A 16,320-nucleotide genomic window follows, 5' to 3' on the forward strand; every position below is an offset into this window, starting at 1 on the left:
AGGTTTGAGATTCCTTGGGTAGTTCCAATAGCATCTATTTTAGCTATATGGTTGCACATTGCATGTGTTACCTTGCATTGTTTGGAATCATTGAGCAGAAGTAATCATAGCTTCAATAGATTTAACCGTCATCCTCTGACATTGTACATTCCTCACAAAATCACAGAACTGTTACAGTGTAGAAAGAGGCCATTTATCTCATCATATTTGCACCAGCTATCTGAATGTGCAATTTAACTACTGCCACTTCCTGCCTTTTCCCCATAGTCCTCCACATTGTTCCTTTTCTAATAACTGTCTTACTCCATCTTGAATGTCTCAGTTGAACTGTCTCCACTACACTCACAGGCAGCACATTCCAGACACTAACCGCTCACTGCAAAAAGGTTTTTTTTCCCGTATTGCTTTTGCTTCTTTTGCCAATTACTTTAAATTTGTGCCCTTTCATTCTTGATCCACTCACAACTGGACACAATTTCTCCTTAGCTACTCCACCCAACGCCTTCATGATTTTGTATAGCTCTATGAAATCTCCTCTCAGCCTTCTTTTCTCTGAGGAAAACAGTCTTAACTTCTTCAGTCTATGTTCAGAACTGAAGTTTCTCACCCCTGGAACCATTTTCACAATTTTTTTCTGCACTGTCTCTAATGCCTTTGTCTCTTTCCTAAAGTGCAGTACCCAGAACTGGACGCAATAATTTAGCTGAGGTGTAACTAGTGCCTTATACTAATTCAACATAACCTTTCACTCTTTTACACTATGCCCCTCTGCAAAAATAGGACATTGTATGCTTTTTTAACCACTCTCTCAACCTATATTGCAATGACTTCAATGGCTGATGCATATATACCCCCTGGTCTTCTGCTACTGGGGCGGTACAGGGGGTGAGCATGGTATGGTGTTGCTGGAGGATGGTGGAGTGATGAATGGACTTTTGCACTTATAGAAAAGAAGCCATAATGCTGTTGAGTGCACAAGGCCTGGTGGTGAGGTAGCTAACCTTCTCATCTTAAGCAAATCTGAAATGGATACCTTTGAACTGGAATGTGAGCAGACACTAATCATAAGTTACAGAGAGGCAGGCATCTTTGTGGGAGATAAGAGTCCAATGGACAGAAGTGGGACAGGTGAAAAATGCAAACAATGTAGGGTAGTCTCATCACACATGAGGGTTTCTAAACAGGAGTCCCTCATTATTCAGCAATCACAAATCTACCATGATGCTAATGATATCAGCGTCACCCGACTGCCTAGTGTGGACACTGACTCAATGATGAGTGATAATACTGATCTTCCTTCCTCAGATAAGCCATCCTCCAGAGCCAGAATTGCAATCGGAATGCACATCCAATCTCTTCTCATGCAATTTCACATTCTTCTGGGTCAGTCACATGCCCAAATATAATGTGCAACATTCTGGCCAGTGCCTTTGCAGTTGTAGCTGTTTGCTTTTCCTGTAAAAAAACTGAGAAAATCAGCCAATGGGTCTAACAATTAATATTCCACATTGCATACGACGCATCGTGACAGTTCACATAACAGTTTTAGCAAACAATACATCAAAAATAAATTTTAAAAATTTCATCCTTGTGCATCCCCTTAGTGCCAGTCTTGCGGGTATCCTGATCTGATCCAGTATTCCTACTTGGTGCAATCCCAATGGTTATAGCATGGTGGATGGGAAGCCTTTGAAGTAAATTTTATTTATGAGTCACAAGTAGGCTTACATTAACACTGCAATGAAGTTACTGAGAAATTCCCCTAGTCACTACACTTCGGTGACTGTTTGGGTCAATGCACCTAACCAGCACGTCTCTCTGATTGGGAAGAGACTAGAGTACCCATAGGAAATCCACACAGACAAGGGGAGAACATGCAAACTCCACACAAACAGTTACCCAAGCCAGGAATTGAATCTGGGTCCCTGGCGCTGTGAGGCAGCAGTGCTAATCACTACTATGCCCCCAGTGCTGCCTTGGAGACAACCTTGAGCTCATGGCCTGGAGCACTCAGCTTTGGGCTGCAGGATCTCGACACGGACAGCAGTCTGGGCTGGCTGACCGAGAAGAAATAGCAAGGAAAATGGCAGCTTGACAATGGTGGAAGCACAAATGATGTCTTTCTGAGAAATGATAGGAGATTCATGTTCCACAAAGCCTCTGCCATACCCAGTGAATGCCACCTCTGCACTTCTCATAATCTGCTGGAGCACTGATTGCTGGACAGATGTGAAGGCTGGTATGTACCTTTGAAAACTGAGATATAAGTCTATAATGACAACAGTCAAAACTGCTGGAACAGTCAGGGATTTCCTGACTTCTGTCTGAACTTCTACTGAGACACTGGACATCAGCACAACTCTCTGCCTGTGCTGTGATGAATGCTGAGACAGTGCTCATCACGCATATCATCACTGATCAGTCTGCCAGTGCTATCATTTTCACAATCGAAAGAATGGGGTCCAAGCTCTGTTCATCGTCCTTTGCCATGGTGCAACCAGGCTTTGCATGCTCTTAGCCAGTGACTGTTATTACTTATCAGATCTGCCCAATCATCTCAGTCTGCATGTTTATCACCACTTTCCTTTTATTCACTCCAAAAGGCTCCTCACCTGTGCCCTCAGCAGTAGAATTGATGTATGACCCTCACACTCTGGGAGTTCATATAAATATTGACTTCTCTTGCCCTGTTCTTGCTGTAGACTGTTTATGCTTGATAGCTCACCATTTGTAGATCCCAACTGTAAACTACACTGTAAGGTGACAGTACCAGCATCTGAACTGGTGGTTGCAAGTGTTGGATTGAGTGATGGTTCTTCTTCCTCAGAGCTCTCTTCCTCACCCCCCTTTTGACATGAGGTCATAGGGGTTAAGCAGCTGGCAGTTCCTATCTAAAAGCATAAAAGGAGGGTAGTGGTGAGGGTTGGGGAGGGAAGCAGTGGGTTCATTTTCATAGCATGCACCTTTCAGAATGAGTGGACAAAGTGCATCATTCAACAATTTACCATCTTCCAGGTTGCCCTCAGCAGTACAGGGTGCCATGATTGGCAGGTACGTATGGGTGAGATGCAATACATGGATACCAAGAGTCAGTCCTGAGTGTCAGGGTGTGATACTGGATGAGCGATGGGACAGCAATGTGATGGACAATGTGACAGGCATATGGTGTGATGGGTGAGAGTTCTGTGGTTCCGATGCACTCACCCATCCTGACCACCAGAATGAGGTCACTAATTTTTTGTGGCATTGCTGCCAGATTTGTGGTGCGATACTTTAGCATTCTTTACCCTCACCACCTGTGCCAATCCTTTCACAGAGGTTAGCCTGGAGGAATTTCTGTCTCATGTCAGAATCATAGCCTCCTTCATCGTATGGACCTTTCAACAAAGTGTGTACAGGGCAATATCATAAATTCTGGGATCCCTCTCTTGTTTTGTCAATGCTTCTCTCTCAGTGGCAAATAGGAAATAACTAGCAATCAAAAGCCTGCAATCAGCTCCTGAGATGTCTGAGTATGGAAGCACATGTTTAACTATGATTTGCCCCCCCCCCCACTCTGCTCGCTGATTGGTTCCTTGGGTCATGTGCCCCTTACTCTGCAGATTGATCCTTGAAAGGATAACCACCACTTTTTCATTAATCATTTGGCATTTCTGTGGAGTCCTAGTAACATTTGAGACATTTAAACATAGAACATTACAGTACAGTACAAGCCCTTCGGCCCTCGATGTTGCGCCGACCAGTGGAATGAATCTAATGACCTTCTAACCTAAACTATTCCAATATTATCCATATGCCTATCCAATGACCATTTGAACCCCCTTAAAGTTGGTGAGTCCACATCTGCTGCAGGCAGGGCATTCCACGCCCTTACTACCCTTCTAACCCCCAAATAATAGCACTTACTACATTTTATTGATAAATTGTCATGAATATTTCTGTGCTCTTTCTCAGAACTTCAATGTTCCATGTTCACAAATCTACTATTATTTTTTGTCAGAAAGTAATGAATTAGCTTACACTCAGATTTGTTTTAATATAATTTGTATAGTTCATGTAACACAGTTAATGGGAAATAATTTTCTTCTTCACCTACTGTTTGATTTTTGTGCCCTTATTTGTAACATGGAGTTGGGCTGACTGGATAGTGCAGGATTTTCTGTGTTGTGAATACTATGATGTTTTAAAAAGTGCAGTGTAAAATGCTACTGTGGCCATGCTTTGATTTATAGTCAATCTGCATAAAACCAGTGGAGGGCCCTTTTTTGAGGAATGATATTAGAGGTTATCTGTTGCATTCCTTTTTATTCTTTGTTGTGTATCAGGCATTGATTGCTTTGTTGGAGGCTAAAAATCTGCAGCGTTATAAGGGTTAATGTATGGTGACGTTACTGCATCCAATCACATTTGGTTGTTCAGCAGCTGGGTTGGGAAAAAAAAGCATTCATGAAGCAGAGTGCAAAGAAATGCCCCAGTCCCTGCAATTTACATTATTCATGAGAGGGGTAAAATCAATTTAGCTTATCATAGTAGCCCTACGCAGCACCATAGTTTGGGCGTGGCACATCATTTCATTAATTATAAGATGGATTTAAACATCTTGATACCGTTTCAAAATATATTGCAAATGAAATATTTTGCTTATTTTTATGAGCATACATTTGGTAAAGAAACGTCCATAAATCTACAATTTATGCTTTCTAATATGGTATTCTGACTATGCAGAATGTCCTTGTTATAAATACTGGTGAAGATATTTGAATGCGAACCACAAGATATCGAAAGAAATTCAGTACTTAAATTGTTAATACTCCAGAAACGTGCACACTTAGACAGTGGCCACTGAGGGTACGGAAGAGACGCTTAATATTTAATGAGCTGTCTGGGAGTGGTGGCACGGATGGGTGGGGAGGGAGGGGGAACTGGTAGGAGAGTATGCTGATCAGCAGCAGTTGACTGTGCAGCTGTCGGCAGTGCCTGTGTGAGCAAGAGAGGGAGTGAGAGACAGGGAGAGGAGTGAGAGAGGAGCAAGAAAGAATAGGCAGGAAGAGAAAAGGAAAGGGATACTGGAATCATGTTGTGCTGCATTAGAAGAACTAAACAGGTACATTTTTTTTTCAGTTCTTGGAACAGTTCTGCAGTGATCTTTTCACAAGTTGAAATTGAAATAGTTTGAGAAATATACAATTTAATATAGCGTTTAAGCCAATGATTGACTTAAAATTTTGGGACTCCCAAGATATGAAATATTTGCATGAAAATGTAGGGAGTTGACCATTACTTAACTGCATATCTTCCATTTCACATTTTATTCTACAGTATTTTTATGCCATGATATTTTAAGCTTTGATAAGACCTATCCTAGATTAATGATTTAATACTTTAATGACTAATGAATTGAAAGATTGTTATAATTCATGTTTGGCTCTGAATTCATGACTGATGAATTTTATTTCTACAGCTTAAAAGAGTTAAAATACCTGAAAGCATCAGGTTCAGTACAGCATTTGGATTCAGCCAGTGTTCCATTTGAGAATACCTTTTCATTTGATATTCAACAAGCATAATTCCAGATCTATGGGAATTTAGCCAGTGCCCAGTTTAAATTACATTTTAGTTGAAACAACTATGCGATGGAGCAAATTAACCTAAAAACAGTCACATATTGGTGCATAAAGGTCAAGGCTGCTGGATTTATAAAAAATAGAGTAACAGTTACTACAACAGTGAGCTAGAGTGTTGATAAGGATGAATAGCCATTTAAAAAAATGGCCAGTTGTCAGTTAATTAATCGAGTCTTGCCCACTGGAATTTCAGCTTGTGATAATCGTATGATTTGGCTGCAGAGGTAGAGCTTTGGGAGTGGCACCTCCTATATAAGGCTAGCTAACACAGAACACTGGTCCTTGTGGTGGAGTCTTTCTGAACTCTCCTTTGTGTGCTGAATATATTTTTAAGATGGAGTTTTCAATTATTAATAAAAGAAAAATGCTTTAAATTTGAACATTAAAAACCTTGGTGGATAAATATAAATTGAACATTGATTTTTGCAGTGTGAATAAAATATTTAACAAAAATGTTCCAACCTTTAATATGTTTTTGACACAGGAGGGGGGAAAAAAAAAATTCTGTCATAAAGTAATTTTTTTTGCAGTAAATCTTATGGATAATAAGGTTTTGGAAAAATGCATCTGGTGGATAGGTAACCAATGCCAACTTTATAATGATGATTCGAATGACTGATCACGGCATGAGCAACAACCTTATGTCTCAGTCTAGTTATTGGATTGGTGGATGTAATGGCCACATATGACATCCAATTATTGTATCTTGTTTACAATAATTGTAAGGAAAGTGAAGAGAGATATTGCCGAAAAGCCCAACTTGCGATTTTAAATGGTGTGGATATTCTGATTGTTAAGCTACAAATTAGAACTGTTGTTTTCCGATTTCCCTTTTCAATAAATGTGCATTTATTAGAGAGCATAACAGAAGTTTCATTAATCAATGTAGCCATAATGGTATAATTGAGTTATAGTACAATTTATTTTAAACTGATGGATAAGATGAAATTAAATTTAGACTCTGATGCTGTCAATATAGTTCAAGGTACATCCATTACCTTGCCCCTAAATTTGGATGTTATCAGTGAAATCAAATTTGCTGAGATAGATGCATTACTGTACAGATATCAAATCTCTAAATCTTTCCTTTCAAACCTGAATTGTAAATTGCTGGATGAACCTTTTTACCTAAAGAAAATGAAAATTACAACCAGATAACACAAATTTTAAAAAATGCATAATACTATCTACTAATTAATGGGTCTACCACTAAATGGGAACATAAACATTTTATTGTGCATTGACTTTGCATTCTACATAATTAATAGAAATTATTTGAAAACATGTATTTTGCTAATCATAGAGTATTACCATAAAAAGGCTTTGACTGCAATAGAGAGTGTATGCTGGGTGGCTGGTCTTTCCTTCATGCCTGAATTAATCTTAGTATTTATTAATCATCAATAATGCACAACAGTGCGTTCATTAGTTTCTAATTCAATTCATCCCCTATGGTTTGGCCTGGACTCATTTCAGGTGGTTGAAATGTCCAACACTTAACTGCCCTAAGCATTGCCAATCCATCTTTACAAGAAAGCTTTATTCTGAGTTGAAAATTCCTTTTGATTGCTGTCTCTAAACAGAGAAAAACAATGTTAGGGTGGGGAGTTATATTAGTTTAAAGCAGCCAAATAAAATGATTAGTGAATTTTTAAGCATTCCTAATATCTACAGTTCTCTAGCAGCAATGAAACAAGAAGACTTGATTTAAGCAAAAAAGGTTTAATGATTATTTATTACATAGTTGCAAAATGGGAGCATAACCAGACAATAAAGGGCTAACTTCTGGGCAATCTTAATTATACTACAGGGTAATTGTCATTCCTGTTAAGACTGAGGATGGTGGGAGTGCCCTCTGTATCTGAAGAAAGTGGGTTGCTAGTCCTCTAGAGAATTTACATCATTTCTGAATCATGCTGATGATGTAAACCTTTGTGCTATGTGGTGAGCTTTTGTTACACAATAGACCTAACTTGTTTATTGTAGATGCTATGTTAGAAACTAAAATGAAGTGCTGCTTGTAAGGAAAAAATAAATGAATTATTTTGTCAGCGTAAGCTGTATTCCAGGCCAATGAGAAGTGAAAATATCTGATTTCCAATATATCATAGTATGTTGTTCTGTATGATAGGTCAGGGTGATGTAGATACAATATTTATCATTGGAACCTTTGCTTCAAGGCACTCGATTGCTTAAAGTCCATCAGGATTGGAATCGTTAAACACTTGCAAAGTTGTAAACCTATTTTGATCCTTAGTAGTTATCTAGGAAGCCTTGGTCCACTGGCAGACGGGAGTAATTGTCTCTTTTTTTTCCTCATTTAGCTGAATGGGAGAGGCAGTCTAGTATGTCCCAGCACCGAGATTGAGTCAGACTTTCAACAATTTTAAAATAATAATTTCAAATTTATTTCCTCTTGGTTATTTCTCTTGCAGTTATGTAGCTAACTATTATCAGTGTTTACTTTTGTGATGTATTTCAGCTGCAATCTTCCAAAAATAAACTGACTCATTAACCTTATAGAAAATATAAAGACAATACACACACTATCATGCATCATTGGATGGCCATTCACAAAAGTCAACCTTTCACTAAAAAGGTAGTCATAAAAAGAAAAGCTACTACTACAATAAAATCTGTTTTATGTCTCTGATTTCTAATTATATTGGAAGGCACATCCCAGTTGAGGGCAGACGCCTCCCTGTGGGAGGGCAAGAAAAGTTGGTTGTGTGCCTTTTGGCAGACAGCCAAGACGTACATTATTGGAGATCTGGAAGCATACTGCTTTTTAAGGTGTGTCCCCCAGTCAGTTCTAATAGAGGAAAAATATTAGGAGGACAAAGAGTAATGAAGCTTTAAGATGGTGCACACTCTTAATGGGGGGGTGGAAACGATGTGCATTTCAAAAATGGTTAATAGAAAAACATGTCAATAAATATGTAATGTTAATCTAAAATAAATGGTGTATTTTGATATTGGTACTATTTTAAACTAATGAAATCCATCCCTCCTCCTCCTCCTCCAAAGCTGCCTGTTTCTTATTTCATAAATCTTAGATTTTTTTTTAAATTCAAAATTCCTTGTTCAGATACATTGCTTGAACTGTATTTAAATGTTTGCAGAACAAGATGCACCTCGGCGATTGCAAAAGACTAAATTGCAACATAATGCATTTGGAAGAAAGCCTTAAACTGACATTTGTCTCTCTGTTAAATGCGACTAAGCAATTCTTAGCAGGGTTACGGTCAGGATTTGCTAAATAATTCAAGCTTGTGCCAGGATGAAAACTGTTCCTCTACACTTCCCTACATACATGATTAAGCAAGTTCTATGTCTTTATCACTATTGTAATAAATTTAAGCTTCTAAATTATTTTCTTGATCTCAGGCTCTGCAAATGATACCCTGAGCAGATGCTTCCTGCAATATTTAAAGCAAGCAAATTCTAAATTGCTCATGATGGACCCTACAGACCCCACTGTCATTGAGACTTTTTTCACTACTCTGTCTGATCATGATTTAAACTGTAATACTTGTAAAACACCAGATCACTCATGATGTCACAGATATATCTGATGAATACTTGGTATCTTGTGACTTCCAACTTTAGAGTCCAGAAAGATGCTAAACATTCACCTCTAGTCTATTCCATCTGACTTCAACTCAATCCAACTCCACTCTGCTAGAACAGCCACTGTTCTTTTCTCCCCCATTTACTTGTGATGTGCCTCTTCACAGTTAAGGATTGATCCTTTTTTTGTTTTAGCTGCTAGGGTTCAAACTTGTTCTACACCCACTCAACAAAATGTTGGAAGGAAACTACAGCAAAGAAAATATTTGGGTTAGGCAGACAGTATCTAACTTATTAGAACACGTGCTTCTAGTAAGGAGACACTCATTGGTATTCCAAAAGTAATCTAATTTCTTTCATATATTTGTACAAGTGCAAGAACTCCTCATTGTCACTTTACCTCTTCACATTCTGTTTTATGGTGAAAGTATCTTTTTTGCAAAAGATTTCCAGTATATAAACTATTGCCTTTTGTGTTTTGATTTTGGGGCTGTGCCTGCTAGCTTTGTTTTTGCCCGCAAACTTGAATGCACTGCACTTGTTGCTTTGTTCCATATTATCAGCTGATAATAAGAGACCAAAAATATGCACATTACCTTCAGCATCAAGCAATGAAGGCCTGGTAACATTTGACGCTCTGGTCTTATCATAGAACAGAATCACCTTTGCACAGCTGAATAGTGAATGATGATGGTATTGCAAATTACATAGAAACTCATGATCCATTCTCACTTGTGCTAGCTAAAAATGTGACAGTTGTAATGATGGAATGCAGAAATCAAATTTGTGCAAATGTACTCAGTTTCTTAAATAAATGCTATTAGAAAAATAATTTGATTCCAATTTTCAGTAAGTGAGTTGATGTATGGATTAGGGATTCACCGAAGCTCCAGAAGTAAATCCCAAGGTTATAACTTCTTGGCCTCCCATCCTATTCCAGTTGGGGAAAATCATGTAACCCATTAGCTGCATGTCAGCAGCAAGTCGTTGGCTGGATTGTTTGTGGATCATCCTGCAGGGCTGCCATGATTGAGGAGAGTTGAATCACAGCTAAGGCCTTTCCTCTTCTAACCCAATCAACTTTGTGTGGGGAACACTATCACTTGCCATGTAGGCTACCAATTAAACATTACAGGTTCTGTTTACCTTCAATATGCAAATTGCATCTGTCTGCTTTGGATGGGTATTTTTGCCATCTGCTCAGGAGACTAGGTGAGATCTGAATCCAGCAGCTCCGGGTGGCCTTTGGTCAGGTAAGTAACATGGAACCATTAACTTGAATGGTTTGTCAGGTGGGTAGGGTTTAAATCACTCTTTTTATCTTTGAGTACAGAATAAATTCATCGTGTAAGTTGAACATTACTTTTCTTTGACAACCTTCTCCAATTTGCAACTACTCTTACCAGCCCATCTACAATCATGTATATCATGATCATCTGTCTTGTGCATCCATTGTAACTTGTCTACGAGCACTCTGTGTTGTCCATCATCCAACTACACTTAAGTTGACCCTGCTTTCTGCTGCTCTCCACTTTGCCCTAGTTTTTTAGCTCTGACAAAATGGCCAAAATACTGACTTTTTCAAGATGTCTCCAATTCCTATTACTTTTGTAATTTCAAGCAGCTTTTAATTTGTCTTATAGTCTGCATATTAAATGCTAAGATTTCCAACACTGAGGCAAAAGACATTCCAAGTAACTTCCTGAGTGAAGTGTTTTCATGTTAGATAACACTTGATCAAAAAAATCTGATTCATTTTTGGAAAAATCTGACTTGAGCAAACCCAAGGTACCATTAATTCAACATGATGGATATGTAATGGGTAAGATCAATAATGACACTAGTCAATCCTCAAAATCAAGACATTAAGATGCACTCTTTGTTAAAGTTAATCACTTCATAATCTTTCCCCATGGACACTGCAAAGCATAAAGATAGATCCTCAACAGACCTGAGCTTTGCCAGAATTGTCAGCCTCGTGGAGATGCAGGGTATGATGTGCTTCACTGGAAGAGTGTCGAGTCTCTATATATATATATATATATATATATATATATATAAAAAAAAAATTTTTAGTCACTCAACGTCCAGCTGTTGTTCTGACATGACTGTGCAACATGGAGGTTTCAACATATACCAATTTTCAATTCCTCTTCTCGCCACGTTCTCTACAACAGTTGATGTGAACTCTGAAGCAATATTACCTTTGGGTGATGGTGTAAAACAATACATGAATCAATGTCATCTATTACACTCTGCTGCCAAAGTCAAAATTATCCATTGTCTGTTTGAGATGATCATAGTAGCCTTGGCAGCTGCTGAAAGTACATAATGATATGAAGTCCCTCCTCCAATGCAGGTTGTCTTCCTGGCAAAAGGAAGAGAGCCAGTTAGTTCATAGCATACTGGAGAGTTCTGAACAGCTGCATGTGAGGGTAAAAGAGTTTGTGTAGGTAGTACTTGGCAGACTTTGGAAGTGGCAGCAACAACAACAGGTGTCATTGAAGGTTGCTACAATGAGTGGGTGAGGAGAAAATGAGATGGGTTATGGCAAGATTTTAATTGCGGTAAATTGATGGGAATGGCAGTCTCGCTTCAGATCATTCAACATGACATTCAAGTCCAAGGGGTTAAAGTAAGGCATTGATGTGGTGGGGCACCCTTCTCCCATTCTTTGGAAATGAAATATTCCTCTTCCTCGTTTCCACTATTGAAGGCTCCAGGATGTTGACAGATTAGTTTCAGCTGAGCTCCACAATAAGCACTCATCATCCTCTTTGAGAAGCCAGCAGTAAAGAGATGTTCACTCACAACCTTTCCCTCAATGGACAAGTTGTCTAATAACCAATGTGAGGCAGAGCCTTGAGAAAGGCTTGTGTTGACATCACCATCAAGCATCAAGTTAGTTATAAGAACGCCAATATCTTTAATTTTCTAATTTTTTTATTTGTTATTCCATGGAACTTGTTTAGATCCATTCTAATATTCATGTTACCATCACAATGATGTACAAACTATTTAATCAAAATTAGATAAAAAGTGTAATATTGCCTGTTGACAATCTTTTGCAATAAGGCAACCAGGTTAAATACCAGTCCTGGAAATGAACATGTAATCTCGGCTCACACTTCAGTTCAGTACTTAAGTGGCATTTTACAGGTGTGCTCTGCTTCGTGAAGAGTAGGGAGCTTTCTGAAAATCCTGGCTACCATTCAGCCCTCCAGAAATGTGATTTTTTTTTTTGTTTTAAGTACAGATAGGCTAACTGTTCATCTCACACTGAGACTGTGTGCACATTGATGTTTTATATTACTTTGTGGAATGCAGCTGTCGCTGGCAAGGCCTGCGTTTGTTGCTTCATAATTACCCTACATTTACCTACAAAACAACCTGTGACAGCATTTAAGTATCTTTAGGTTGTCTTGAGGATGTGAAAAGCACCAAATAAATCTTAATACAATGATGAAGCCCTTCCTGGTGTGCGCTCACAGCTCTGACATTTCCAGGGAAGTAATTTTCACTTTAATGCGCAGAGCTGCCAATTATTTGAAATGTTAGAAATGTAAATTAAACAAGTCAAAACTGCCTACGTTCTAAATTTTAGAATATAGTCCCTGGGAGTTGAGCTTTGGTTTCAGGAAGATTTCTCAGACCATCAGGGGATTCTTACCAACTTGTAAGTATGTGGTAAGTATTTGGTAATGTCATTTAAAGATGTATCTATAAACGTGTGTGTTAAAATGATGCACCATCTAGTCATGGTGTGGGGATGATTTTCCCACCTTTCTGCACCTGGTGCAGATTGCACCAATCCAAGAAAATGGCATGCTGGCCTAAAACGAGCAGCTTTGTACCCACCACCAATGTTCTGGCCTTTTTTCTAATGGCGCAAACTGGATTGTGTACATAAAGGGTGTGAGGCCTATTAGCATAGTTAAAGTAGGATTTTAAATGTGCATAGCCATTCAACTTCCAGCATGTGGGATCTTCCAGCCTTGGGGCATGTCTGAGAATGGCACAAATCACTGGTGTGATGTCTACTCTGGGGGCTTGGAGGCCATTGAGCCCCTGGATGGTGGTGGGGGATGGTCACATAGTGCTCACCTGGCGGTGAATGCTGCCAGTGTACCAGAGACTGTACCAAGGGGTGGGGGCCTATTGTACAGGGCTGGATCATGATTTGGAGGGAGAGGTGTGGGCATGTCAGGGGTCTGGCAGGGGATCCATCTGCAGGGCCCCAAATCTCCTGCCCCAATGCTGGCAACCCATGTAGGGGAACATCCTGCCAATGAAGGAGCGTGTCCTGATATCTGTGGGATGGAGGAAAAGTCTCCTCATGCACTGAGATCAAGGCACCCTTGTGAAATGGCATCCAAGTGCCCTGAAGTCAGATGCAGTGGCATGTCTAGGCCTCTTTCTCTCTATCTCTTGCCCCCCCCCCCTCCCCCAACTCCAAAAAAGCGCAATGCAGAGCGTGCTTGAGACTGCCATGGGCTTCACTTTTTGGGGTGGGGGGGGTGGTGGTGGAGGAGGACAACGCCTGTGATTTTTCTCAATGGACATTTTATTTCTAGATAAACAAAATCTAAATAAGACAATGGAACAGGGATGCTCCCAGAGAATCTTTTCAATGAAACAGGAGGGAGGAGAATATCTGGAGTCTCCTGAATAATTCAGGAGGAATGAAGTCTTTGTTTAATTTTGTGGTATCCTTTAAGGGGCTGTTTTCGACTTGCTTCTGGAGGCCTAAACCCAAAATTCCTTTCAATTGCTCAGCCCCCTTTTTAAGTTGTGGCAGGGTGTGTTTCTGCTTAGCAGCAGTGCAAGAATTGAGTTGTCATAGCAACCACAGTAGTGCAGGGAGAGGGTGCAATCAGACAATAGGCGTATGATCAGCTAGCAAACAGAATCAAAACCTCCAAAGTAAAGTTCATTTGCAATGAGACCAGGGTGTATTTGTGGTCTGGTTGCATTTAAAGGATCCGAAAGAGCACCATGGTTCATCTGTCTGATCACAAACGTGCCAATGAGTCGGTCAGGATTTCACCATGGTGACATCAAGATGCTCGGAATACATTTCATTAGTAGACATGGCCAGGTGTTGTCAGTCATGTAAAGAATCTGCTTGCAGGTAACTTGGGTGGGGGAGGAGTCAGGGAAAAGCATACCCTTTACAATAAAAGTATGCATTATAGCAATGAGAGGAGCTTTGCCAAATCAGTAAACTGTAGGATGGTGTTATAACATCAAACTTCTTCCCCTGTGCCGCTGCTGCTGACCCCGCCCTTCCCAACCCCCCCTCCACCCAAACAAACAACCAAATTGTCTTTATGTTCTGAATCGCTGTTCAAGTCCATTGTGATTTGCAATCTGTACCTGAAATTATTTGGGCGTCTGTGAGGCACTGTGGGCTATTAGCAGCAGCAGAATTATAATCTATAACCTCCATAGCCTAGCAAATCCCTCACTTTGCAATCAGCATCATGTCACAAGATCAAGTCTGGCACAATTTAGCACAGCAGTGGTTAGTGCAGTTGCCTCAGTGCTATGGTTCCAGGTTCAATTCCTGGCCTTGGTCACTGGAGTTTACACATTCTCCCCATGTCTACATGGGTTTCCTCTAGGTGCTCCAGTTTCATCCCACAGTCTGAAAGACATGCTGGTTAGGTGCATTGATCCGAACAGATGCCGGAATGTGGCAATCAGGGGAATTCACAGTAACTTTATTACAGTGTTAATATAAACCCTACTTGTGACTAATAAATAAACCTTTAAATATTAAATTAGCAGCGCAGAAGAGCATGCCAGGAGCAGCACCAGGTATAACTACTGAGGTACCAACTTGATGAAGCTACTACAACAAAATGTGCATTTATTTAGTGTCTTTAATGCAATTTCCCAAGTACTTTCACAGGAGCATCATAGCTCAAAATAAAATCATTTCAAAATTGTTAAAATCTGGTACCATTGGCACCAGTACTCTTAGAGTTTCATGTTCAGGTGTACAAGACCAGTTCAGTCAGTACCAGCCATTTCCCAGTTAGAGAAGCTGAGGGGTTTTGGAGGGGGCGGGGGAGGGGGAACTCAATTCTAGAGCTTCAGGCCTATAAATTTAAAATATGGCTGCTAATGGTAGAGCAATTAAAATTGGGGATGGTCATGAGGCTAGAGTTAGTTGAGTGCAAATGTGACGGTTGTGGGGCTGGCGCAGATGAGAGATAGGAAGTGGGGGGGAGTTGGGGGAAGCCATGGAGGAAATTGAAAACAAGGATCAGAGTTTTTAAATGGGAATGTTGCTTAACTGGGAGCTAAAGTTTGTTGGTTGGTGATAGAGGAATGTGGTTCAACTAAGAATATGAGCAGCAGAGTTTTGGATGACCTCAAGTTAACAGAGGATAGAATTTGGGAGGCGAGCCAAGGAGGTGTATTGGAATAGTCACGCCTGATTGAAAAAGGCATGCGTTAGAGTTACAGCAGCAAATGACCTGAGGTAGAGGGGCAAAGTTGAAGGTAGTAATAGGTCTTATTGATAGAGAAGATGTGTGGTTGAAAGCTCAGCTCAGTGACACCAAGGTTCAAACATTTTTCGTTCAGCTGCAGGTATTTGTCAGTGAGTGGACTAGAATCGATATCTGAAAAATAGAATGTAGAGCAGGGATTGAATCAATGGCTTCAACCTTTTCCAATGTTTAATACAGGAAATGTCTCATTATTCAATCCTGGATGTCAGAGGCAGTCTGATAATTTAGTCATGAGATTGAGCCAAAAGTCCACAACATTCCTATGCATAGGAATACATTCAAGCCAATAAAAGTAATGTGCTATAGAAGGAGCTAAGTCACCTCACATCCAATCATTCAAAGCTTACACTTTGTTGCATTCAGTTGTAAATAGTGGTGACAGGAAGCAATCACATCCCTTTAAATTAAGGTTCATGCAAAAGATAGTGGTTAAAAAATAAGGACTCTAACTGAATGCACAATGCATTTGTAACAAGATAACTGACCCAGTGGCACAAAAACAGCTAAATGGGTTTGATGTAATGGTTGTTTCAGAGTCATAATTGCAAAGTGACCAGAGTTGGCAAGTATTCCAGGATACACAATATAGACTGAAAAATGAGGAA

The 16,320-nt window shown here is 39.8% G+C and overlaps 1 protein-coding gene across 1 annotated transcript in view; it reads left to right on the forward strand.

The window, feature by feature from the left end:
* Positions 1–4,970: 4,970 nt before the first annotated feature.
* The window catches only part of gap43 (growth associated protein 43), a 226,063-nt gene continuing 214,713 nt past the window's right edge, over positions 4,971–16,320 (forward strand). The window contains exon 1 of the mRNA XM_080203899.1: positions 4,971–5,104. Coding sequence (XP_080060025.1) covers positions 5,075–5,104 — 30 coding nt within the window. The 5' untranslated portion in view covers positions 4,971–5,074. The remainder of the gene's footprint in view (positions 5,105–16,320) is intronic.

Source organism: Carcharhinus amblyrhynchos, chromosome 15, assembly GCF_965287045.1.
Source record: "Carcharhinus amblyrhynchos chromosome 15, sCarAmb.v2.hapA, whole genome shotgun sequence".
NCBI lineage: Eukaryota > Metazoa > Chordata > Chondrichthyes > Carcharhiniformes > Carcharhinidae > Carcharhinus > Carcharhinus amblyrhynchos.